A 25,725-nucleotide genomic window follows, 5' to 3' on the forward strand; every position below is an offset into this window, starting at 1 on the left:
TCCCAGGCTGAGGAGCAAGGCTTGGGTCAAACACCAAAAAGCAAAGGACTGGCAGGCAGGAGTGCAAGTTCTGGTGGTGATAGTCATGGGACTGGTGTCCCAACTGCTGTGGTCCTGCCTCCATTCTTCCTTGTTCAGTGATCACAACCAAACCAGGGACTGGGCATTGTACCCAGGCCTCATGCATGCTAAGCAGGCATCGTACTGAGCTAACCCGTCAGCCCGCTGGGTGTCTTACTGTCAAGCATGTTTCCTCATTCCCTCTCTCTCTGCCCTGCAGGCCACAATGTTTCCTCATTCCCTCTCTCTCTGCCCTGCAAGCCACAATGTTTCCTCATTCCCTCTCTCTCTGCCCCTGCAGACCAGTAGAAGGGCCTCTGTACCTACCCCATGGGGCAACACTGTGGTTTACTGACTAGAGCAACCAGTTACATCAACTGACTCAGAACTGCTCATTTAAGGGAGAGTGAGACCACACAGCCTGCAGTTCCTGTACCGGCCATGTGTCAGTTAACAAACAGAGGAGGGAAGGCTCTCTCTTTTTTCTTAAAGTCTTTACTTTTGTTTTAGATTTATTTTAGTTTTACGTGTAGAAATGTTTTGCCTGCAAGTATGTACGTATGTATGTATGTATGTGCCTGGTGCCCACAGAGGTCAGAAGAGGGCATCAAAACCTCTGGAACAGAAATCACACATGGTTGGTGGGTGCTAGGAGTCAAACCCAGATTCTTTCCAACAGGAGAGTATTCTTTTTTTTTTTTTTTTCCGGAGCTGGGGACCAAACCCAGGGCCTTGCGCTTGCTAGGCAAGCGCTCTACTGCTGAGCTAAATCCCCAACCCCCGTGTGTGTGACTTTTAACTGAATTTCAGGTAATAAATGAGGAAGAAATAAGAAAAAAGTAAAAACCACTCATTTGCAACGGTAGCAGACAATGCATCCAAGATGGGTTTGTTGCTTGGGTTACCAGCAAACCTTACAAAGATGTCTGGGCCACCTCAACCCTGTGCTCAGTCTCTACCCAGAGGGATGAAGAGGCTGTGTGAGCATGGGGGAGCAGTGGGCGGCGCATGGAAAACATGGGGGTCTGAATCCAGCCAAACCTTCAGAGGTGGAGGGAGATGTACGATGAGTCTGTCCAGGGCCATCCCACGGGACAGCCTGCTGTTTTGTTTAGATGACACAAAAATCAGGCAACCTGCTGAACAAACAGAAAAGTTAGGCTACAAAGATTAAAAGAGAATCAGCAGTCAGAACTGGGAGGTGGTGGCGCATGTCTTAAATCCCAGCACTAGGGAGGCAGAGGCAGGGGGATCTCTGAGTTTGGGGCCAGCCTGGCCTACAGAGTGAGTTCCAAGACAGCCAGGGCTACACAGAGAGACCCTGTCTTGATAAAATACAATCAAACAAACCCTAAAAGAATCAGGAACAGATTTTCCTTGGGTCCCGATTTTTGCTTTTGTTTTAAAATATTCTATGTTATGGGTATGGATATTTTGCCTGCTTGTATGCCTGTGCACCACACACGTGCCTGATGCTTGTGGAGGCCAGAGGGTGTCAGGTCTCCCTGGAACTGGGGTTACAGATGCAGCTACCCTCCACACTGTCTCCCCAAGTCGAGAGCACAAGGGCTCTCCTCAGCATGAGGGAAAAGAATGGGTAAAAGAAGAAAACATGGTAGCATCCAGTCTGCAGTCAGACATGGGCGGGGCCATGCGTGGTTAGAACAGAGGGTCTGAAGCTAGAGACGTTGAGCATTCTGGGCTAGCCTGGGATACATTGTGAGCCCTTGGTTCAAACCGCAAATAAACAATCAATGGTGGAGGCTGGCCTGTCTTGGTGGGTTATACTGGCAGTCCTAGTTCTGAGGCAGGAGGATGTCAGGAACTGGAGAGACCAGCTGAGCAGTATGTAGGATCCACCTTTAAACAAACAAGCAAAACCTAACCTAACCTGGATGTGTGAGTGTTGAAGACGTGCGACTCTCTTTCCTTCCTTCTGAGTTTTGAAAACATCTATTAGCCAGGTGTGGTAGCGCACTCCTGTTATCCTAGCCCTTGGGAGACTGAGGCGGGAGGATGGCCATTTGGAGGCCAGTCTGGGTTGCTTAGTTGGTGGGTTGGGTTCAATCCATTTTAAGATACACGACAAGATTTTTGCGAAAATGAAGTGACTGAAAGTCAACACGTCTATCAATTTGTTTAGAAAACCTGAACATTTGTATTTGTGTGTATGCCAGTGTGTGTGTGTACATATGTGTCAGTGTGTGTATGTACATGTATGTCAAAGTGTGTCTGTGTACCTGTGTGTCAGTGTGTACACATGTATCAGTGTGCATGTCTGTACCTGTGTGTGCCAGTGTGTGTACCTGTGTGTAAGTGTGTCTGTATATATGTGTGCCACTGTGTGTCTGTGTATCTGTGTGCCAGTGTGTATGTCTGTATCTATATGTGCCAGTGTGTCTGTGTATGTGTGCCTGTGTGTGTGTACCTGTGTGTCAGTGTGTACACATGTGCCAGTGTGTGTACATGTGTGCCAGTGTATATGTCTGTACCTGTGTGTGCTAGTATGTGTCTGTGTACATGTGTGCCAGTGTATATATCTGTACCCATGTGTGCTAGTATGTATCTGTGTACATGTGTGCCAGTGTGTGTGTGTACATGTATGCCAGTGTGTGTATACATGTGTGCCAGTGTGTGTACACCTGTGCCAGTGTATGTCTGTACCTGTGTGTGCCAGTGTGTCTGTGTACCTGTGCATCAGTGTATACACATGTGCCAGTGTGTATGCACATGTGCCAGTATGTGTGTGTGTACCTGTGTGCCAGTGTGTGTGCATGCACATGCATGCACTGACTGAGGCCTTGTGCATGCTGAAGTGCTAAGCACCGGGCTGTACTATCACCCCCTATACCCAGTAAAAACTCTGGATACAGTGCACTCAATCCCTCCCTGCTGACGTTATACCTCTATCACACAGAACACATGATCTCAACCTTTCTTAGGGAAGAGACGTCAAAAGAAAAATGGCCCTCCAATTGAAATGATCATAACCCGAACCCCCCAGTCCTTAATAGTCTTAAAAAAAATTAAAGCAGAGATGGTTCAGCTGGCAAAGGCACTGGCCCCCAGCTCTGATGATGAGGTCATTCCGTAGGACTCACATCGTGGAGGAGACAGCTCCAGTAGGCTGTCTTCTGGCCTCTACAGAACATGTCACCTTCCTCTCAATGAACACATACCCCCCTCAAGGGCTGAACCCAGAGTCTTAGGCATTCCAACTAGCTCTACCAATGAGCTACACTGCCAAGCCAGCAGTGCAGGATCATAGGCAGCCGACGTGCTTAGCGCGCCCACCTTTCCTTCCCACATGGAGAAGGGTTCTTCTCTCCCGACACGGGCAGCATCTGCCTGCTACTTTCTTACAGACTGTCTTCCTCATAGGCTGGGCTGACGAGGCTTCCTGTCTGGTGTTACACAGCTGTTTCCTATTTCCTATGCCACCCCAGCTTAGAAAATATCGGGACTGGAGAGATGGCTCAGTGGTTAAGAACACTGACTGCTCTTCCAGGGGTCCTGAGTTCAATTCCCAGCAACCACATGGTGGCTCACAACCATCTGTAATGGGATCTGATGCCCTCTTCTGGTGTGTCTGAAGACAGTGTACTCACATAAATAAATCTTTAAAAAATATATATATATATATAAACAGCTCCCTGATACTTGTGAACAGCAGCGGCGAGGATCAGTTCCTCTTCCAACTGCCACCCTGTCTCTCCAGTGTCCATGAGGCAATCTGGAAAGTGTGAATGGACAGAAGCACAGACTCCACAAACACTTTTTTTTTTGCATTAAAAATTTTAAGTCACAAATATTTCGATTCATAAATAATCAGGGGGTGCACATGTGTGTGTGTGTGTGTGTGTGTGTTTATCCTTGCACTGAAAGGACACTCTGCCCCGGGGACTTTCAGCAATCACATCTAGTACCTGCCTCCAATACCCTAGGACACCAGGCCTTCCCAGTTCCCTGAGTTCATATCTATTCACCTCTCCAGGGGGAGCCCCTCCCCCATCCTGTCCCAGAAAGGAACAGCTCCGCTGTCCTGGAGGAGAATGGACAGGGACCATCCCCAACATTCTGGAAAAACAGTGTTCCTGGTGAGGGAGGGACTTCCTCTCTGGGAAGAGGAAGCTGGGCGTTAAGTCATAACGGAGTGACTTCCCCGTTGAAGGGGAATTCGGAGGAAGAGCTGTGTTTCAGGCACCCTCTGCACACGGTCCAGAGAGCTGTGAAGTCAGGGTCCAGGACTTGGTGTCCTTAGGCGCGCGGCTCAAAGCGTGCCGTAGACGCTGATTTTGACCATGGAGATGCTCTCCGTGTACCGGTTCAGTCCTTTCTCGTACAGAACGAACAGCTGCGGGGGCTGCTTCTTCCCGTCCGTGCTGTTTTCCAGGGCTGTCAGGGATGAGTAGCCGCTGGGTCCCGGCCACAACTGGACCCTCTCCTTCTGCCAGGATGTGCCATTGCTGAAGCTCCAGCGCAGGGTCAGGTTCACTCCTGAGAGAGCAACAGTCAAAGGGAGGTGGGTCTCCACTCTGGCCAAGCCTTGTTTAGACGGGGCGCCCTCCACCCACTCCACCCTCAGTCACTCACGGTACTCGGGATGGGCTGGATTGGAGAAGAAGACAATGCCGGAGCTGGTGGCTAGCGCTCCTGCAGCTACCACAGGGTCCACGAGCTCAGGGTCGAAGGTCACATCCCGGGGCCTGAGGGTGTCACAGGCGTCATAGCTGCGGAGGACGATCCTGCAGCGGCAGTGGTAGTTATTCTGGTTCCGGGCGTTGATGATGACTGAGCCGTCTGGAAGCTCGTAGGGCTGTGGTGGGGGGAGAGGAGAGGAGAACCTGGGGAGGCTGAGGAGGCCAGAGCTGGATCTTGGCGTGACATGGCTCTCCGGGGAAGGCCGTGGTGTGGGCGGGTACAGTCCGTGGACTCCTGACCTGGCACTCGTCGGGGTTGAAATCGTGATCGTGTTTGGGCTGGCCGAAGGGAATGCCGCTCACTCCAGTCCCATAGTGCCAGGAGGCACCGTGGTCATCACTGAGGAGACAGAAGACCCCATCTCGCTCCAGCGTCCCGTGTCCACACACAATGAGCCGGCCCTTCCAAGGCTCCCGCTGTTTCTGTAAGAAGAGGAAGTGGGTGTCACAGAGGCGCTCCTGTGGAGCTCAGGCAGAGGGCTGGCAGCTCCAAGAGTGAGGACACGCTGGGCCCTTTTGTTCTCTTGCAGACACTGCCCAAATTTAGAAGCTTTGTCGTGCCAGGTCTGTAATCTCAGCTACTTAGGGTGCTGAGGACTGAAGATGGTTTGCCTGGGCCACAGGGTCACTTCGGGGCTAGCCTGGGGAACTTAGCGAGACTCTGTCTCAAAATAAAAAGTATAGTAAAAGAGCTGAGAGTATACGTCAGCTCAGTGGTAAGAGTTCATAGCTCTCTGTTAATGAAACTCCTTTAAAAAATGTTTTTTAAACTTGAAAAAAAAAATCTCTCTAAGGGGTTGGGGATTTAGCTCAGTGGTAGAGTGCTTGCCTAGCTAGCGCAAGGCCCTGGGTTCGGTCCTCAGCTCTGGAAAAAAAAAAAAAAAAACTCAAGGCACTGGGTTCGGTCCCCAGCTCCGAAAAAAAAAGAAAGAAGAAAAAAAAAATCTCTCTAAATTCAAAATATTTATTTACTTGAATAAAAAGGGAGCCCACGCTGGCCTCCAACTCACTGTATAGCCAAGGCTGACTATTTGGCTCCCAGTCTTCCTCATTCTACTGCCTGATGCTAGACGTGTAGGCTTTTCTTTCTCTCCTTAAGACAGGGTTTCTCCGTGTAGCCTGGAACGCTCTCTTGTAGACCAGGCTGGCCTTGAACTCAGAGATCTGCCTGCCCTTGCCTCCCGAGGGCTGGAAATGTCCCCAATTTCAATACTATCTTTTTCCATCCTCCACCCCGTTTTGAGATTGTCTCTCTCTGTAACCTGACTTTGAACTTACAATGTAGCCCAGGCTAGCCTTTAACTCATAGAGATGTCTATAGTCTTATGCCTTAGGTCTTTGTTCTTAAGTAAATTGTTGATTATCATGCAAGAAATGGGCTTCACCTTGACATTTTCACACACACACACACACACACACACACACACCACACACACACACACACACACACGTGTCATGCTTGGCTCTCTCACCCTCCCACTGCCCTTTCCTGGAAGTCCCCCAGGACATGTGGAACGCATCACTGGACAAGTGTACAAGTGCCCAGCTAGCCTTGGGAACTTCAGGCTAACCTGCACTCATGGACTCTGTCGAGCCCTGGGTATTGGGATACAGGTTGGTGTCTGCCCAATAGCACCCAATTCTACCCTGCACAGGCTAAGGACAGAGCGTCAACAGACAGTCTCCATGTGAGATGTCAATGGTAGTTTCATCTCCACAGTGGAGATGGAAACTTGCAGAACGCCCTCCTCCAAGGACTTTCTCTCATTTATGAAAAAAAAAAAATCTGATTCGCGGGATCGTGCCCTCTTCCTATCCCTAGGGTGAAACCTGAATGCCAGAGCCGGGTCCAGGGGCAAACATCTCTGTGCCAATATCCACGGAGAGATTCCGCGGTGGGCTCCAGGAAACGCCGTCATCCTTACTCCAAACCAGCATGGTAGAGGCCACCTGGCAGTTGACCTTGTGAGCACAGAGGGTATAGATGAGGAACACCACTCCTGTGTCTACGTCGTTCACCACAGCCCCCAGGTTCAGCCCATCGGAGGCCTCCCCGTCGTCTACAATGAAAGCCGTAGAGGACCACGTGCTACCTAGAAGATAAAAAAAGAAAATCGTACCGTTTTCTGTTTACTTCCTGCCTCTCCCCAGGGACCTCAGGGTGGCCTCAGAACCATGTTTTCTTCTTTCTCTAACATTATTTCCTACTAATTCCCCCAGCGACCTAATTCTCGTTGTCAATACCTTGGTGGTTACAGTTTGTGCTCCAGACAACTTTCCCCCCTCTGGTTGCCCTAACTCCTTAGGGACTCAGGCCTCAAAGTTCTATCTCTGGGCGGTTGGACTGGTGAAGGGAACCCCCAACTCCCTACCCCAGCCACCCATACAACCCAACATCCGCTCTTTCCACCCACCCGGGGCACCTTTGTACCCTGGTCTGTGGACCTCCTCATAGCGATGAACTTGGCCCCCTCATCGGATGCAGACTTTTTCCTAGCCTCAGCGAAGGCCAGGAGCGTGCCCCGAGGGGTGGCTGTGATGAGCGGGATTCGAAAAGTGTCTACGGAGCCGATCTGCTTCCCGCTCACCCACAGCAATTGCTCCATGGTCACCAGCGGCTGCACCTGCGCAGAAGGACACCTCAATGAACGCAAGCTTAGTGAGGTTTAAGGTACCTAAGACCGGGGTGGGCTCCAGCCAGGGCTCCCGTAAGAGAGGGTAATGGGGAGCCTGAGCAGGGGTGGTGGTGTCCTAGAACAAGAGATGGGAGCCCGGAACCCAAGAGTATGGGCGGAACCTGGAAGCTCCTAAGGAAGAAAAGGCTGCGAGGAGAGAAGGAACGAACCCTCAGGGATGGGAGAGGACCCCATAACGAGCCAAGGGGTCAAAGGATGAAAAGGGGTTCGGAGAGGATGGAGGGGCAGGAGTGCCGTGCGGAGGAGTGGCCGAGCTGGGCAGTGGCCACCTCTGCAGGTGCAGCAGGGCTCACCAGGCTGAAGTCATCCTCTGTCCTGGCCTCTGATCCCGCCGCGGACACCAGGAGCAGGAAGATCGCTGCGAGCCCCTGACCCCGCCGGCCTGTCCAGTAGCTCGGTGGTCCCGGGGGTCTGCTTGGCTCTGCCCCCACCATGGCTTCCCGCAATCCCCAATCCCCGTCCACGAAGTGGTCACCGGTGGCAAGCGGTCAGCTGACCTCGACCCTTTAAAGGCGCTCACGTCACTCCGAACCCTCCCTTGGAGGGGGCCTTGGTCCACGCTGCCGCGACTCCAATTAGTCCACCCAGCTGTCCGACATCCGCATGTGACCCAGAGGCGGCCCCAGTCTGTGTGAGCCTTTTGACTGGCTCTGACACCAGCGACGCGACGAAGGGGCGGGGCATGTTTTAAAGCAACCGGCGGCTACTAAGGCACGAACCTTTCTTTACCTTGTGGAAGAGACAGATTAGGGGTGGCATGTGACTCAGTTGGTAGAGCGCCTTCCTAGTTTGTATGAATCCCTGGGTTCAGTCCTAAGTCAGGTGTGATGGTGCACTCCCGTAATCCCAACATTCAGGAGATGGGGGCCGGAGGATCAGAAATTCAACAAATAGGGTCTCAAGGCCAGACTGGGTTAGGGGACCCCACACACACCACAGATGAGCACGCACACGCTCACGCACGTGCACGTACACATGCCACAGACGTGGACACAAAAACTCGCACCAGCCTCTCACAGCCATCTTGCCCGGTGGGGCTGACAGGGCTAGTCACACACAGTCAGTTTATAAGCCAGACATTAGTCATAACATAGAGCATACAGCTCAGTGGTAATGCTTGGCTAGCATACAATAGCCCCTGGGTTACACACACAGGCGCACATACACGCACACACACACCCCTGTAATGGGTTAGGAATCCCCGCTCCTAGCTGAGGAGCTCTTGGCAGTTGATGGCTGCTAGGGGAGGAAAAGGCACTTTTCTTCAGGAGTGTGACTGTGGTAGGTAGGTACCCTACATCCCAGTGGATGACCCCAATGCCCATGATGACCCCAATGCCCAATGCACATGAGTAACACTTATTAGAATCACTAGGTTAAAACTAATAAGCAACTGATGAATGAATGAATGAATGAATGAATGAGTGAGTGAAAATAGAGCCACACACAAAAAATTGTAAGTGTAATATTAGCCGGGCAGTGGTGGTACACACCTTTGATCCCAGCACCTATGAGGCAGAGGCAGAGGCAGAGGCAGAGGCAGGGGCAGGGGCAGGGGCAGGGGCAGGGGCAGGTGGATCTTTGTGAGTTCTAGGCCAGCCTGGTCTGCAGAGTAAGTTCTAGGACAGCCAGGACAACACAGAGAAATTCTGTCTCAAAACAGAGAATGACTTGGAAATCCCAATGCCCCTGCCTCTCCCTCCCAAGTGTGGGGATTACAGGCATGAGAGTCCCAGTCGTGTCTGAATCTGGGGACCCCCTCCATGCTAGGCAAACACTCTCCCAGCTGAGTTACGTACGCCCCCAGTCTCCTAGCCTTAGTCACTGAACACATTTTTCTCCCTGGGTATCAAACCATGCGATGGCAATCTGGACTTTAATAAAAAAGGAAGTGAGTTTGGACTGGAAATAAAGTCAGGACTTATCAAGAATATAAAATATTAATCTTTAATAAAATCTGTTTTCTACAAAATTATGATTCTCAAGGCATCAATGGCAGGGTTTCTGTACAGGAGGGCTGCAGTCGTGGGTCACGATGAGTCTCTCACTTCTTCCTGTTTTTTCCCCCCGTAGGTACCTCATTCTTCTTGCCCAGAATCTTCAGGAGTGCCTTGGGCATGTAGTATGGCCGCTCTTGGGAACCGTCATTCCTCTCCAGGTCCTCAACTGAGAGGCAAGGTAGATTGGTGAGGGTGGATCATGATAATGGCACCCCATTTTGCCCGCAAAATAATCCAGGATGTGTAAACCAAACAGTCTGGTTTCCTGTCTGGCCACTTAAGGCAGTTTGATGTACTCTCCCTGGCACGCTGCATAACCTGTTTCCTCACATAAAGTAGGACAAATAATTGTGTCTGTCAGGGCTGGAGAGATGGCTCAGTGGTTAAGAGCACTGTCAGCTCTTCCAGAGGTCCTGAGTTCAATTCCCGGCAACCACATGGTGGCTCACAACCATCTGTAATGGGATCTGATGTCCTCTTCTGGTGTGTCTGAGGACAGCTATAGTATACGCACATACATGAAATAAATAATCTTAAAAAAATAATTGTATATGTCATAGGAAAATTGTATATGTCATATGGTGATAAATTTAAAAAATTGCATGCTAGTCCATCATGGTGGCTTTTGTTTGTAATCCCGACATTTAGGAGGCGGACACGGGATGGCTTAGAATACACGGGCCCCTGAGTTCTCCACAGCAAAACTCTGTCTTGAGAACGGTTGTGCATACCCATGATTCTAACGCTTGGGAGGCAGAGGCCAGGAGATTGTTTTGAGTCAGATCCGGCCTAATCTATATAGCAAGTAGGAGCCAGGCAAGGATACATAGAGACTGGACGTAAATAAATAAAATTTAACCAACAAACAAAAACCATAAAACAATAAAATATTCATGTCCATTGCGCAGTGCACAGCTTGGGGACCGGCACTGTGGTGGGGGAGTCCCTGCTTCGAAGGCACAAGGCGTTGGCTTCTATATCACCGCCACCATCATCACCAGGACAAAAAAAAATCACCATAATTCCAGCACTTGGGGCCTGAGGTAAGGAAGATCATGACTTTGAGACAGCCTTAGCTATAGACTTAGTTCTGGGTCAGCCTGTGCTATATAGTATGATCTTATTCACCTCTATGCATGCCTCCCCCCCCAAAAAAAAAATCAAAATAAAAGAAGGAAGAAACACCCCCCACCCCACCCCCACACTGTGACTACCTCCTAGGAAGTGTTTTGTGGCTAACCTCTACTTACATTTCCTAGTCAGGCCTCCGTCTGAGGTTTCCTCCCCCATCTCAGAATGCCCAGGGTGTGTTCCCTTCTTTCTTCCCTAAACCTCTAGCCTTAGAACGTCTGAAGATATTCCCTCTGGCTCTTTTAGTTCACAAAGCTACAAGCAACTGGTCCCCGAGAGAAGCCGGGGGACCAAGAGCTTGAGGGTGGGTGGGGGGTTGAGGGACACTCACGGAAGCAGAGGAAGAGCGTGTCTACACACATTCCAAAAACGCTGAAGAAGCCACTGGCAATGACATAGGCTCCCATGATGGAGGTCTGCAAGAGACAAGACCGATTGGGACCCCTAGGCTCCTCTGGGGATGTGGGTGGGGCAGAGAGAGGTGTCACTCACCATGATGGGCAGCCAGTAATAGTTGAGGTCGGGGTTCTTAAAGTCTTTCCCCAGTCCCTTGATACGACCGGAGAAAAAGAAGAAGGACAGAACACCTGTGGGAACGAGTCCTGCGGTCAGTGCTGTTCTTGCTGAGGACCCCCCTTCCTGCACCCCTAGGGGGCGCCTGACGCTGTAAGCCCGGGTCTTGACCCTTACCGACACCTCCGACCACCAGCAGCTTCCCAAAGAAGAGCAGTAAATCAGTGACTTTATCCAGGACGACTACCCTACATGGAAGTCAGGACAGAGTGGGGTGAGGGACCTGGCAGGGCTGGGAGCAGTGAGACCCCCTTCCCATTTTCTTTTCTTTACTTTTTTTTTTTTCTTTTTCTTTTCTTTTTTTCGGAGCTGGGAACCGAACCCCAGGGCCTTGCGCTCTTGTGCTTGCTAGGCAAGCGCTCTACCACTGAGCCAAATCCCCAACTCCCCCCCCTTCCCATTTTAACACGGTGACGGAACGGGATTGGACCAGGCACAGGATGGGAGAAATGGGTAGGGGACCCCACCGGGGCACAGCAGCCTGACCTGACAACGTTCCTCATGAGCAGCATGAAGGCGTTTTTGGCGGAGACACAGAAATTCTTCCCATAGATGGCGATCTGAGAGGAGCAGGAAGGTCTGAGCCACACCTTTGGTGAGCTTGCCCGCGTGTTGGCGGGACCCGGGGCGGAGGGGCACAGGGCAAGGGGCTGCTTGAGGCTGTGCTCACCATGATGTAGGCATTACGGTTGAGGAACTTAATAAACTTCTCCAGACACCAGAGACAACACTTGAAGCAGCAGATGATGCAGCGGGCCACAGGATTCTGGGATCCTGGGGACAAAGGAAGCTCACGCTTAGCTGCCCCGGCTTCTGCCTGTCCGCCTGCCCTTCCAAGGCTCTGGCTGTCAGCCTCCCCCATGCTCACCTCTTAGCTTGTGGTCAATGTATTCCAGGATAACCCGGGCTATTTGCACAAGGGTCAGGATGAGGGCTCCAAACGCCAGTGAGCCAGTGTGATAACTGCAGAGGGAGTTAGGTTAGTCGAGGTGCCCCAGCACCCCTGGTATTCCTAGAACTAACGTTTCCTTAGGGGGCTGCCCCTGGCTTACCGGAGTGTGCGGATGAAGGCTGAGCTCAAGGGGAAAGTAGGGATGTCTCGAGGCTTGTGAAAGGCCCAGTAGAAGGAGGCAAAGGCCCCAGCGAGGACACACTGGCCCAGGGCCAGTACCCAGTTAACAGTCCAGAAGAGCCCCAGGATTCCATAGATTTGCAGGTTGAAGAGAGAACGTTGGGCTAAGCCTGAGGACGAGTAGCCTGTGAAGGTGCACTTGAGCTCTGGGCACGAGGAGTTCAATGGGGCCTGGAGGTGACAAGGACACAGCAAGTTCATGCCCGGGAGCTGCAGGCAAATCTTTGACCTTCCCTGTTCCTAGTGGCCTCCAGACTCAGACCACCTCAGTGCCGCCATCGTCGTGGTGTGTCTAAGCAGCTTCCTGGCTTCCAGACTGGCACAAGAGCTACCCACAAGGCAAGCACCAGGGGTGGGTGGTTTCAACCTGCTCTCTCCTTCTTGCTTTCCCAGCAGCCTGCTTCTGGAGAAGGCTCTGTAGGGACTGAACATACTGTGGGGATTTAGCCATACTAAAGTGACTTTGTTCTCTGTAACGACGAAACAATTACAGTGTGTATGTGTGTGTGGTATGTGCATGTGTGTGTGGTGCATGTATGTGTGTGTTGTATGTGTGTGAGGTATGTGTGTATGTGTGTGGTATATGTGTGTGTTGTGTGTGTGTTATATATGTGTGTATGTGTGGTATATGCATGTGTGTGTATATATGTGTGGTACATGCATGTGTGTGTGGTATGTGTATGTAAGTGTGTAGACTATGTGTGAGTGTGAGGTATGTGTGTGTATGCAGCTGGGACTGAACACCAATTCTCACACGTCCTAAAAAACCCACACACAAAATTGAGCTTCATGCCCTGCTTTTGTTATTAATATCCACCCCCGCAACCCCTTTCTTCCCTATTATTTCTAGTGTGGAACCTGGGGCTTCAGGAACAGAAGACAACTTTTTACCACTGCCCCGCTTTCTGAGCTCTCTGTTGAGGGACTGGGGAATTATATCAGCTGATAGAGTGCTTGCCTAGCATGCACAAAGCCACCACATAAAACCCTGAATGAGGGCTGGAGAGATGGCTCAGCAGTTAAGAGCACGGACTATTCTTCCAGAGCAAACCAGGTTCAATTCCCAGCACCCACATGGCAGCCTACAACTGACTGTAATTCCAGTCCCACGGCGTCTGACGCCCTCACACTGACATGCATACAGGCACAACACCAATGTATACAGATCAGTTTTTAAAAACTGCATATTTGGGCACACCTGTAGTCACAGCAGATGGGAGGTAGAGACAGGAGGATCAGAAGTTCAAGATCGACCTTGGCTACATAGCATGTTTCAGACCAGCCTGGGCTACACCCGACCCTGTCTATGAATAAACAAGCAAGCAAGCAAGAAAACGCTGTTTGAGATCCACCTTATTTACATGTAAAGTGGCAGGGTGGAGTTTGTATTCAAACTACCTGACCTATGTGGTACTTTACCCCTATACTCAAGGAAGCTGAGGCAGGGGGATCACCATGAATATGAAGCCAGCATGGGCTACAGAGTACATTTCAGGTCAGCCTGGAAAAAAAGAAAGAAAGAAGGAAGAGAGGAAAGAACAAAGATAAGGCAAGCTAGCCATGTCATGCCTCTGGCTGCTCCTGCGAGAGAACCAGAGTTCTGTTCCTAGCGTCCACACAGATGGTTCACCACCATCTATAACTCTCGTTCCAGGAGATCTGATGCCCCCGGCCAGACACCGTGTGCACGAAATGAAATAATAATAACATGTGGGAAGTAATAAAAAAGATATAGTAATTTTAAAAAGGGGGAGAGGGAAGAGAAAACATTTTTAACACCCAGAAGCTGGGGTTGTATCTTAACGATGGGGAACTTATCTAGGACTCACCAGAACTCCAGAACAAAAGTTATAGATGAAGACAAGGGGGTAAAAGTTGAGCCCTGAGGAAGGTTAGGGATGTAGCTCATGCCTGAGGCCCTGGGCTCAAATTCTAGCTTTGCAAAGAGGAGGAAGGGAAGGAGGAGGAGTTCTTAGAGGAAACTGAGGGCTGCAGGAACTCACCACCTTCTGTCACTCCTGCGTATGTTCAGAACTGCCCGTAATCACACGCAGAAAAGGAGCAATTAAAAACTAGGGCTGGAGAGATGGCTCAGTGGTTAAGAGCACTGACTGCTCTTCCAGAGGTCCTGAGTTCAAATCCCAGCAACCACATGGTGGCTCACAATCATCTGGAATGGAATCCAATGCCCTCTTCTGGTGTATCTGAAGACAGCTACAGTGTACTCATATAAATAAAATAAGTTAATAATTAAAAAAAACTAGATAAATGCAGAAAATACGACTGTACGAGCTTCATGGTTTCTGAGTGTGAGAGGCTATGTTTGAAGTAAAGCTGGGTATGGTGGTACACGCCTTTAATCTCAACATTCAGGAGGCAGAGACTGGTAGATTTGTGTGAGTTTGAGACCAGTCCGGCCTACATATTAAGTTCCAGGACAGGCAGGGCTATAGAGTGAGACCCTGATTCATATAAGAAAAAGGAAATAAAAATCCACTTGCCCTTAGCAGACCACTGTGGGATTGTAGAGGGTGAGCTATGAAAGAAAACCAGGTCCTCCTGAGCACAGAACGCAGTGGGGTCTTTTACAGATCTAAATAGGCCTTCCTCCTCTTTTAGTATGTAAGGGTTCTTGACATATATAAGGGTCTGTCTCCCTATGTAGTCCAGGATGGCCTTGAATTTAAAATCCCCATTTTTTATTTATTTATTTTTTTGTTCTTTTTTTCAGAGCTGGGGACCGAACCCAGGGCCTTGCGCTTCCTAGGTAAGCGCTCTACCACTGAGCTAAATCCCCAGCCCCTAAAATCCCCACTCTTAACCTTCAGGATGCTGGGATTAGTGGCTTGTTTTGTTTGTTTGTTTTTTCTTCCTATGCTTCTTAGAGACGGCTTCACGTAGCTCAGACTGGCCTCAGACTGGAGCTGAAAGTCTGATCTTTCACCTCCATCTCTCAAGTTCCGGGAAGTACCAACAGGCCTCCCAGTTCCTCCAGGAGGCCCTCCTGTGGACTTCCTAGTGCCACTGTTCCCAGGACGTGAAGAGGGAAACGGAAGCGTCCAGCCCGCTGGGCTATCAGTGGGCAGGCATTGGGCACAGCACTAGACATACCCAATGCCATTACAACTCCTAAATTGCCCCTGAAACAGGGGTAGGATCAGTTCCAATTTATAGAACAGGGGGAGGAGGCACAGGGGGAGGAGCCACGGGAAGAGGAGGAACCACAGGAAGAGGAGGAGTCAGGAGGTGGAGCCACAGGAAAAGGAGGAGGAGTCACAGGAAGAGGAGGAGAAGCCAGGAGGTGGAGCCACAGGAAGAGAAGGAGGAGCCATTTAACGGCCTTAGAGGCAAAGGCTGCCCCACCTTTTCTTTGGGTTTCCGGTGTCCACCTCACTTTCCACAGTGGAAAGTGGACTCCAAATTAAGGGAGATCCCATCCATCCATGTGAGAGTCCGCACCCTCTTAGGTATTAGTGCACTAGTGGAAATCTGTGCTAATTGACCCCCAAGGTCCCCTCAGCACCCACCCTATTCCCTCTCACCATGGGGTCACAGGACACGTTCACAAGAACTTTCTCACAGCCCGGTGTACTGGTGTTATGCACCCAATAGACGTACTGGGGTTGCCCGGATGTAGCCAGGTACCCAGAGGTGAGTCAAGAAAAAGCTCGATGCCAGCTGTCAATTGGAGGACACCCCTAAATAGCTGCTCCTGGGGTTAATGCAGATTATTCGCCCCCCACAGAGGGTTGGCATTCAGCCCAAGCTCACCCTTACAATACAGTCACCTCACAGTCCCTCATGGGACATGTCCTGTGCCACACCCCACTCCCAAGCTCTCCTGCGGGGGTTTCATAAAGGATACAGAGCTGTCACGGCCCAGTAACCAATGCAAATGACCAGGAGGACGAAGGTGACCAGAGGATAGAACATAGTTGACATCATCTGTCCCACAGCTCTGTAGGAAGACAAGAGTAGAGTCCTCTTGGACCTCAGCCCTGTGCATCCGCTCCCAGGCCTGACCCTGGCTGGACCCTTCCTCGAGTCTGTTTGTTTCCCAGACCAGAAACAGAACTGCAGCTTTCTTCCACATCCATAAACCCAGCCAGCGCCTCGTTCTGGGAGCGGAACGCTGTAGACTTGCCGGGTGAACCGAATAAGGCTCAAGGGACCGATAGGGAGACTGGAGTCACAGAAGACACCTGGGACGCTCAGGGAATATAAGGGAAGAGAACCCCAAAAGGTGTGCCCCCTCGTGGCTTTGGCAGCCCCTGCTTCTCCTATCTCCACTACCCCAGCTATTTCACCCAGCAAGCACCTTAGCTCCCAGTGCCTCCAGAGTCCTGCACCCTTAGTCCACACCACGCTTCCAGTCCTCACCATGCAAGGTTTAGACTGCTGTTATAGGAGCCTGCTGTTATAGGAATGTCCTGTTATGGGACATTCATCCAATTCCAGTACCCGAGAGGCTGAGAAAGCTGGGTTGCCGCTCTGAGGCCGGTCTGGGTTACCGTTGCAAAAGTGACAGGGGTGGGGCATGATGACAGAGGAGGCGATCCTGAGCTAGACTCCCCCATCCCAGCATTGCCTAAAACCCTAGCATTCTGGAGGCAGGTATAGAAGGATGGGTTCCAGGTCATCTTCAACTATGTGAGTTTGAGGTCAGCCTATGCTTCCCGAGACCCTCTTGTGGGGAAGGAAGACCCAGAGTTTGCAGTCAGCCTCAGTTACACAGTTGCTCCATGCTATTAGTTTAAGCTGTATGAGTTCTTGTCTCAAAGACAAAATAAATAAACAAAAAGCCCTTGGGGCTGGAGAGATGGCTCCATAGTTAAGAGCACTGGCTGCTCTCCCAGAGGACTTGAGCTCAGTTCCCAGAATCCACATGGCTGCTCAGAACTGTCTGTAACTCCAGTTCCAGAGGATCCAGCGCCCTCTCCTGTCCTCCACAGGGACCAGACATGTGCACGGACATGCATTCTAGGAAAACGCCCATACGTAAAACACAAATAAATAAACCTCCCCCCCCTCCCAAGGACAACAAAACAAACTAGACAAGGAAACTGAGGTCCTAAAAGGCTGGAACTCTCCGGGCAGTGGTAGTGCATGCCTTTAATCCCAGCACTCGGGAGGCACAGGAAGGCAGGTCTCTGTGAGTTCGAGGCCAAGCCTGGTCTACAGAGTGAGTTCCAGGACATCCAGGGCTGCACAGAGAGACCCTGTTTCAACCCACCAATCCTTCCACCCACACCCACACACACCCACACACACCCAGAGGCTGAAATTCAGCAGTGCTACCCATCTTTCTCCTCTGGGGTTCCTGTTACCCCACTCAGGCCAGCACCCCTGCTTGAGTCCCCTCTCCCTCACAGGCAGGCTCTGACCTGCTAGCTTCTTTCAGCAGAGCAATGGCAATCCGGATCCGCTGGCGCAGGAAAATGAGCATGAGCAACAAGACGCCCTCCAGGACAGCCAGGATAATCACTGCAGGGAGACAGCGGGTGGTAGTCCTGGGTCAGGGCCAGGGCCACCCAACCCTGGGCGTCCAGCACACGGAGGAGATGGTCAGGGGACTCACGAGCAGCCAGCCATGTCTCCTTCACATTCTGGTAGGCACTGAGGTTGGCAGTGAAGCCTAGCTGGGTGATGGAGACACCCTGGTCCCGCAGCTCTCGGTACTGTTGCCAGCAGTGGTAGATACCATAGGCCAGCACGGCCAGCACCCCCACAATCAGCAGCAGCACCAGGGGGGCCGCCACCAGGCGCAGGAGCAGGATGAACAGCAGACTTAGCACCAGGGCCACACCCAGCGCCCTGCAGGGAAGGAACATACATGAGAGGTGGCCTCCCAAGCCCTTCATAGTTCCCCAGGGTTCTTTCCTTGCAACCCCTGGTATCCATAGATTTGATCCGTCTTCTGAGAGGCCTCAGGGTCCACTCTGAGCTCCACTCCCTGACCACTTTACATGTAGACTTGGGGAAAGAGTATCAGGAAGGGTGGGGAAACTGTGGACTCACACGAGAATCCAGTACCAGGACTGGGCAAAATCTTCAAAGATCTTCACAGAGACATCCCGGGCATTGATGCTGTCCAGGAGGCCACTGTCGGGGAGGGATGGTGTCAGATTGGGCTGAGGGTAAGAAGGGACACGGGGACACAGGTGATACGGAGGGTACCATCTACCTGATTCCTTTAGAGACAGTGGTGTTATTGATCTGTAACTGTTCAGGTAATGTGAAGTTGATGTTGGGGAGCGGAAAACAACGTCCCAGAGCTGGAAGAGAGAACAGGGGCTGCTGGGTAGGAGTCTCTTTGATCCTCTGTCTGAGGGGACAGGGAGTAAGGGTGGATGGGGTGCTGCAGCCTGTTTCCCCTCCCCAGCACTGGTCAGATGTCCTCGCACCCCATTACCGGGGCCCCTGCAATTCTTTCCAGCCCTGACCTCGCTGTGCCGGTGAGATCAGGACACTTATGGTTTCCTCATTCCACTGTTCCTCTCCTCAGTCCCTCTGCTCTGCATGTCCCTGGGCCATGCTTCCAGGTCCAGGATTCTCTGTACATTCTACACCTCTGCTCTCGAGGGGCCTCTAAGTAGCCTCTTCAGAAACTTCCCCCTCAGTCTCAGGGCAGCCCCCGTCCCATCTCTGTATCTGCATCTCTAGCTGGGTCTGTTATGGGGCTCTGGAACCACATGTAGCCGGGCAGGTTTATTTTATCACTGACATCCCAATGTCAAGAAAACACAGAGAGTAACTGGCCTGAGACCTGTCCACTGGAAAGCGCTTGAGTTTAAAAACCACATCTGTCAGTTTTGAAGCTGCCCTTTCTATCATACTTGCCTTGAAAACTTGTCCTTTCTCATACCAAAATTTAAAAATATCTTCTACTAAAAGTGAGAGAGAGAGAGAGAGAGAGAGAGAGAGAGAGAGAGAGAGAAAGAAAGAAAGAAAAAGAGAAGACAAATAGGAAAGATAAAGGGAGGTGACATGATGGTGCCTGGGTGACATGGCTATTCCTATCTGTCATCTCAGCGTGGGGTCAGGCTGAGGCAGGAAAATCACCAGTGTGGAGCCAGCTGGGTTACAGAGTATGTTCTATCTTTAAATAAACCAAACCAGTCACCCTGGCAGAGGGGAAAAAGTGTGTGCCTCAGAAAAACCCATGGTGATTGGCTTAAGCAGCCAGGTACACCTGTAATGTTTGGAAAGGTATCTGTTTGCTATATTTTCCTCAGTTTCATTCATCCCTATGGATTTTGTTTAAAAAAGAAAAACTTTTAAAAGATGTATCTATTTTGCTTTGTTTTTGAGGCAGGGTATTTACTATGTAGCGCCTTGGCTGTCCAGCCCCTTTCCTTCCAGGAATCTGAATGCTCTGCCGGCACGTGGGTCTGAGCATCTGAGTGACAGTGTAACTTGTGTTTGTGGAGGCCAGGAGAGCGTGTCAGAGCGTCTGCGTGGTTACGGATATTTTCCAGCCGCTCTGTGGGTGCCCAGAACCCATATAGGAGCAACCAGCAGCTCCTAAGTGCTGAGGGCCTCTCCGGCTCCTCCACGCACACTTTCCTGATAGCTTCGCACAGACGTTCCTTGTCGTTTTTGTTCTGATCCGTCTCTGCTGACAGCGTTGCACAAGCTAGGACGGTGCTCTGCACGCCCGCCACTCACCTTCCTTAAGAAATGAAACACTATGACATCTATTTATTGGGTGTGAACGCATGTGGGTCGTGTGAAGCCTGCGGTGCTTAGAGAGCTTGTCTTAGGAGTGCGGTCTCTCCCACCATACAGGTCCCAGGGTTCGAACTCAGATCCTCAGACCTGGCGGCAGGCACCTTTACCTGACACCAATGCCACCTCATTGGCCCTGCTTTATTGTTGTTTTGAGATAGGATCTTGCTAAGTGTCCCAGGCTTGTCTTTGACATCTTTCCTCCTGCCTCAGCGGCCCGATTAGCTGGAATTATGGGAACATGCCATATCAGCCTCTTGTATCTCTGATCTCTCCACCTAGAGTGCAGCTCGAGCAGGGCGTGGTTTCTATCGTCCCTGCATCTGTCCCCAGCACCTGGTGCACAGCCTCACTTAGGCACCAAGGGTCTGACTCTAGGGTCCCGAGGCAGGGGGATGAAGGCCTACTGCTCACTTCTGAGCTACACTGATATGCTGAGTGGCTTCTCTGCTTCTGGGCCTGCTTTCCTCGTTTGAGAAATGAAAATATTGGGTGGATTGAGGCCTGGGTGTGTGTGTGTGGGGGGGGAGTACCTGGTCCTTACCTGGAGTAGAAGGAAGGAGGAAACTGGGACAGAGTCCCTTTTGCAGGCTGTCCATCACTATCTGGAGAGAGGACAGACAGAGGCTCAGATACAGAACAGAATGAGGGAGCTGTGACTCCCAGCATCATAACTACGACCACCATCACCACCACCACCACAACCACCATCATCACCATCAACTCCACCACCATCACCTTCATCACCACCACCACCACCACCACCACTACCATCAACTCCACCACCATCACCATCACCAACACCATCACCAACACCACCACCATCACCAACACCACCATCAACTCCACCATCACCACCATCACCACCACCATCACCACCATCACCACTACCTCATCTTCCACAACTTCTACCACTTCAAGACTCAGACCGGCCCATCCCTCCTTGGAGACCGACCTCTACCTCTACTATCATTATGGGTTCTCTCTGGCCTGGTGATGCCATGGGCACCAGCATTTACCATATCTGGGGACACCGCTGGTACACAGAAGTTCCTGTATTCTTTATAAACGTCACCGACTGTGTTTGAGAGCTGGAACCCCTCCACAACCCACGGGGTCTGTGGGCAGGAAGAGACGCACACCTGTGGATAGAGAATGTGCTAAGGGACTGGTCCCCAGGGCCTTGGGGACAGGTGGGGCTCAGGCAGGCTCTGGCTTCTGACCTGGGGTGTGGGGCACTGTAGGCCATTCTCAGCAATGGAGATGACGTTGATGGCCGCCGCACAGCTTAAGATGTTGAAGTACAGGACGTAGGGTTTATCCCTAGAGGAAGAGAGGCTGTGTGTGCCTAAGGGCCCGGGCAGGGACAGAGTGTCATTCTCCTAGCACAGAGATAGCACTGGGGACCAACCTCATTAAATCCAGCTCCTGGCCCAGCTTCTCCGGGAAGATAAGGAAGACTTAGAACAACTAGGTACTCACAATACAATGTGTGGCTGGCCGTACTGGTTCTGAGGTACAACCCCCTAGTAAGGTAGCTTTATGGCCTTTAACGAGGCCTCACGTTCCTCGTAGGAAATGACAGAATCCACCTCAGGAGGCTTAGCAGTTTGGGTGTGAAGCACCCCGCCTTCCCAGAGCGTTGTAACTGCCTTATTATTTACCCTGCGTTTCCTGCATGCCTTCTGGGGGGGACTCAGCTGTTTGGCTGAGGAAGTTTAAGCTCAGAGAGGCTGCGTAAGTTACTGAAGGTCACACAGTATCCTGTGGAGACTCACAGCGATGTCTGAACTCTAAGCTTATGCACTTAAAACGGGCTCTGCACCGGCCCCAGTCCTGGGAAGGCTGGACAAAGAAGGGCTCTTGGTGTGACGCAGAAATGCTTGAGTTCAGGGAGACAGAGGCTGGGGCTGGAGCCAGCCAGGCCCTGCTGTGTGCCTTGGGGTTGTCTCCCGCTCCTCATCCTGTTAGTGCCTACTCACTTGTTGTCGCCCACGCCGCAGTAGGCTCCTGTGGAGTTTCTGGGGTAAAGCACTTGCCGAGGGTCTCCGTACACCCAGGCTGGAGACAAGGACACAAAGGGATCACAGGAAGGTGGAGACTTGGGGGCAGGCAGCTATGGGGTAATCTCTCCCTGGGTTTCTGTCCTCACCCTCGGCCCCAGCGCTGGGCAGCTAGAAACTTACCCACAAGCCCCACTACGATGTAACCCAAGATGAAGACCAGGAAGAGAACACAGCAGATGATGTCTGTGCAGCCCCTGGGGAGAGACGGACGTCTGTCTGAGCTGGGGTGTGTGTAACCATGGGGTGGGGAGTTTGGAGGTGTAAGTGTGGGGCATGGTTGGGGGTGGGTTATGGTTTAGAAGACTGTAGAATGCTAGGAAGATTGGCCTTCTTTTCTTCAGTTTAGTTCAGTTTGTTTGTTTTTCCAGAATAGGTTTCTCTGTGTCGCTCTGGTTTCTCTGGAACTCGCTCTGTAGACCAGGCTGGCCTTGAACTCAGAGATCTACCTGCTTTTGCCTCCTGAGCGCTGGAATTAGAGATGCCTGCCACCACTGTCTGGCAAGATTGGCATTCTTTATCTACTTTAAGGAAGCTTTTCTTAGGATGGAGAGTCTCCTGCTGAAATACAGCACAGATAATAACACACACACACACACACACACAGACACACACACACATATAGACAGGCAGAGAGAAAGAGAGACAGAGACACACACATACACACGCACACACACACCACACACACACACACACACATAGACACAGAGAGGCAGGCAGAGAAAGAGAGACAGAGACACACACATACACACGCGCACACACATATACACGCATGCACAGACACACACACACACAGGCAGAGAGAAAGAGACAGAGACAGACACACACATACACAGGCACACACACACAGGCACACACACACACACACACACACACACACACACACGCACACACACACACACACACACACACACAGAGCCTGTGCAGTTGCTTCTCTGGGTGACTTTTCTTCAAATGTATACAGACCTGAGTAGCTGGCACCCAAGTCAAGAAGTAGGATGGCCCAGTACCCTGAGTTCCCTCAAGTCCTTCTAGACAACACAGATGCCTCAGTGGACCAGGTTCCTGCATCAAAGACAAACCAAATCCTCCCCACATCCCTCGGGGCATTGCCCACAACTCACCTGTTTTTGATGGGTCCTCGAAAGGAGGGGTCGTATTTGGCTGAATTCCCTGGAGGGGGGAGTGGAGAATGAGGCATTAGGGGTCTCTCTGCCCCCATTGGGTCCCTCTCAGACACTCCTTAGTCTCAGGCGTCCGTCTAGCTGACTAATAGGACACCAGGGACCTGTGTCAGCAGTATCCTGGCCAGAGAGCAGCCCAATGGTTGCCTACTGTGGCTACTACCCTATAACAAGTGGGAGGTGATATCAAGTCTATGGTTTCTTACTTGTGAGGCAAGGGCTCTGCCACTAAACTGTAGCCACAGACAATTATTTTATTTCCTTTTTTTTTTTTTTTTTTTTTTGAGACAGGGTTTCTTTGTGAAGTTTTGACTTCTTGGAACTATCTCTGTAGACCAGGCTGGCCTTGAACTCAGAGATCCTCCTGCCTCTGCCTCCCAAGTGCTGGGATTAAAGGCATGCGCCACCACCTCCAGACCATAGCCATTTATTTTGTAATTATACTTTGCATCTCAGACAAGCTCTTGCTGAGTTCCCCAAGCTGGCCTGGAACCCGCTTCAGCCCCCTGATTGTTTTTTTTTTTTTTTTTTTTCTTTTTTTCCGGAGCTGGGGACTGAACCCAGGGCCTTGTGCTTGCTAGGCAAGCACTCTACCGCTGAGCTAAATCCCCAATCCCACCCTGATTGGTTTTTATGATACGCTTCTGAAAGGGGCTCTTAAAGGTTTTTGACTCACACCTCAGGGCATCTGAGTAGAATGAGACCCAACTTCTGGGACTCCCTCTTAGCCGCTCTCAGACCCCAGTTCTGTCTCTGTTCTACCGCCCGTTCTAAGTCGTGTCTGGAACATCCAGTTTGGGAGCCCCCTCAGGGGACAGTCACTCATCTCAGCCCTCTGGCCGAAGGATATGACAAAGATAGGATGGTCGGAGCTATGAAACCCTGCAGGACAACGGGAGCTCCGTAGGACCCCCCCCCCTTCCCGCCCCCCAGGCTACCACACAGCTCTGGGTAGCCAGCCAGATTGACACCTGAGCCAACTGCTGTGGTTGTAGCCACGTCCTGTTCCTGGTCCTCCTTGAGTACACAGGGGAGGAGGTGGGGCCAGGCTGCCAGGGTCCTGGTGGACACTGAGGGACAGCTGAGGGCTGGGCTAGCCTGAGGCAGGTATCTTCTTTCTTGGGCATTCTGTACTCTGTCCCACCCGGGCTCACAGACACAGGGTCAATGATTGACCCAAGGCTGTTCCAGGAAGTTTCTGTGGCCATTACTCTGTCTCCTAGGGGACACCAGCCCCACCTAGAGGAGGCCCAACCCTTTCAGTCCTCTCTTCCCGGTCCAGTCTCATGCTTCTCAGGATTTGGGGGAAAGATTTCCAGCCCTTTCACTTTTGCAAACAGAGGCCTCCCCTGCTTTCTCTCGCCTCAGGCCTCACCCTCCACAGCCCTGGCCCCTATTACTTAAAGAGCTGCAGATACACGACACACACACTTTCCCAACTGAAACCTTAAGGCAGTGTCAGCTGTTTCTCCACCACAGTCCTTACTCCTCACAGACCCCAGGGGGCTAGCAGGCAGACCCCAGCAGCTCAGGGTCCTAGGTCTCCCACTTTCACAGGAATCCTGGCAGGCTGACCGTAGACGTTTGGGGCTCCAGCCCCCTACTCCTCAAAGGACTTTAGAGAGGCCCATCTCCCCAACTCTTCACATAGACCCCCGGAGTCTCAGACCCTACCTCTTCACAGGGTATAGGTTGACAGACCCCTCCCCAGCAACCTGTGCTCCTGCGAGATCCAAAGTCTAAACAAACTCCCCGACTCACAGGAGCCCCCAGCCTCAACTCTTGGAGGTTCTACAGCACCGGACACTGCTGGAGTCTATGTCCAGAACTTCAAGACCTTAACCTGCCTCCTAACATACAGGCTTTGTTTGCCCTCAGGGACCTATACTCCAGGCCTGACCTCCTCCCTCCTCCGGCCACACACAGACGCCAGCCCCAACTCCTGCTTATCCAGATTCCATTAAGTATGCAAGACCTTTCCAGTGGTTCAGACCATCCTCCCAGAGAGACCTGATTCTCTTTTCCTCGACTCCCGTTTTCCTGTAGCCTCTCCTCAGGGACCCAGGACTCCATTCTTCTGTCAGGTTCCAACCTCAGCCGCCATGGCAGAGCACCACAACCTCTCTCCAGAGCCCAGGCCTCTAACCCCAGCCTTACCGTAAGCCTCGTTCTCCTTCTGCTTTTTCCCCATGGCTCAGTCTCCGGAGTGATTGGAGCCAGGGAGACCTAGCCGCTCACCTGCCGCCCGCCCCTCCCCTCCCGCCCCTCCCCTCCCAGACGTCATAGCCCCGCCCCTGCCTGTGGTCCTCCGCGGTTCCTTTTTCAGATCTCAACTCCTAACCAGCCCAGGGACTGGGCCCACAGGAGCTGCTTGCAGCAGGAAGAAACTGGAGTACTTTGATAAGAAAACACTGCATTAATTATTCCTAGTACTTCAACTGTGGCACAGCCAAACCTC

General features: G+C 51.6%; 2 protein-coding genes and 1 long non-coding RNA gene across 5 annotated transcripts; 1 reads left to right on the forward strand and 2 right to left on the reverse strand.

Annotated features, from left to right (window-relative positions):
- Positions 1–3,824: 3,824 nt before the first annotated feature.
- Neu1 (neuraminidase 1) lies at positions 3,825–8,072 on the reverse strand. Its single transcript, NM_031522.3, is given in 6 exon segments — positions 3,825–4,557; positions 4,654–4,876; positions 5,001–5,183; positions 6,591–6,853; positions 7,192–7,384; positions 7,750–8,072. Coding segments are annotated over 6 exon segments (1,230 nt in total). The 5' UTR covers positions 7,891–8,072; the 3' UTR covers positions 3,825–4,330.
- Positions 8,073–9,377: 1,305 nt separating this feature from the next.
- Slc44a4 (solute carrier family 44, member 4) lies at positions 9,378–25,479 on the reverse strand. Of its 2 annotated transcripts, none has more exon segments than NM_212541.1 (21): positions 9,378–9,622; positions 10,919–11,003; positions 11,080–11,174; positions 11,278–11,348; positions 11,647–11,720; positions 11,831–11,934; positions 12,029–12,123; positions 12,213–12,463; positions 15,835–15,937; positions 16,158–16,250; positions 17,677–17,776; positions 17,871–18,106; positions 18,311–18,394; positions 18,477–18,567; positions 20,565–20,625; positions 21,040–21,162; positions 21,244–21,343; positions 22,003–22,081; positions 22,207–22,280; positions 23,208–23,256; positions 25,425–25,465. In NM_212541.1, coding segments are annotated over 21 exon segments (2,124 nt in total). In that variant the 5' UTR covers positions 25,459–25,465; the 3' UTR covers positions 9,378–9,500.
- On the forward strand, positions 11,670–15,909 carry LOC120098979 (uncharacterized). 2 transcript variants are annotated; one of them, XR_015645565.1, is made up of 3 exons: positions 11,670–11,755; positions 12,537–12,631; positions 15,024–15,909. It is a non-coding gene; the product is annotated as an uncharacterized LOC120098979 (long non-coding RNA). The 2 variants fall into 2 exon arrangements; XR_015645566.1 differs by lacking the exon at positions 15,024–15,909 and adding an exon at positions 13,143–14,478.
- Positions 25,480–25,725: the final 246 nt, after the last annotated feature.

Source organism: Rattus norvegicus, chromosome 20, assembly GCF_021556685.1.
Source record: "Rattus norvegicus strain SHRSP/BbbUtx chromosome 20, alternate assembly SHRSP_T2T, whole genome shotgun sequence".
Taxonomy (NCBI): domain Eukaryota; kingdom Metazoa; phylum Chordata; class Mammalia; order Rodentia; family Muridae; genus Rattus; species Rattus norvegicus.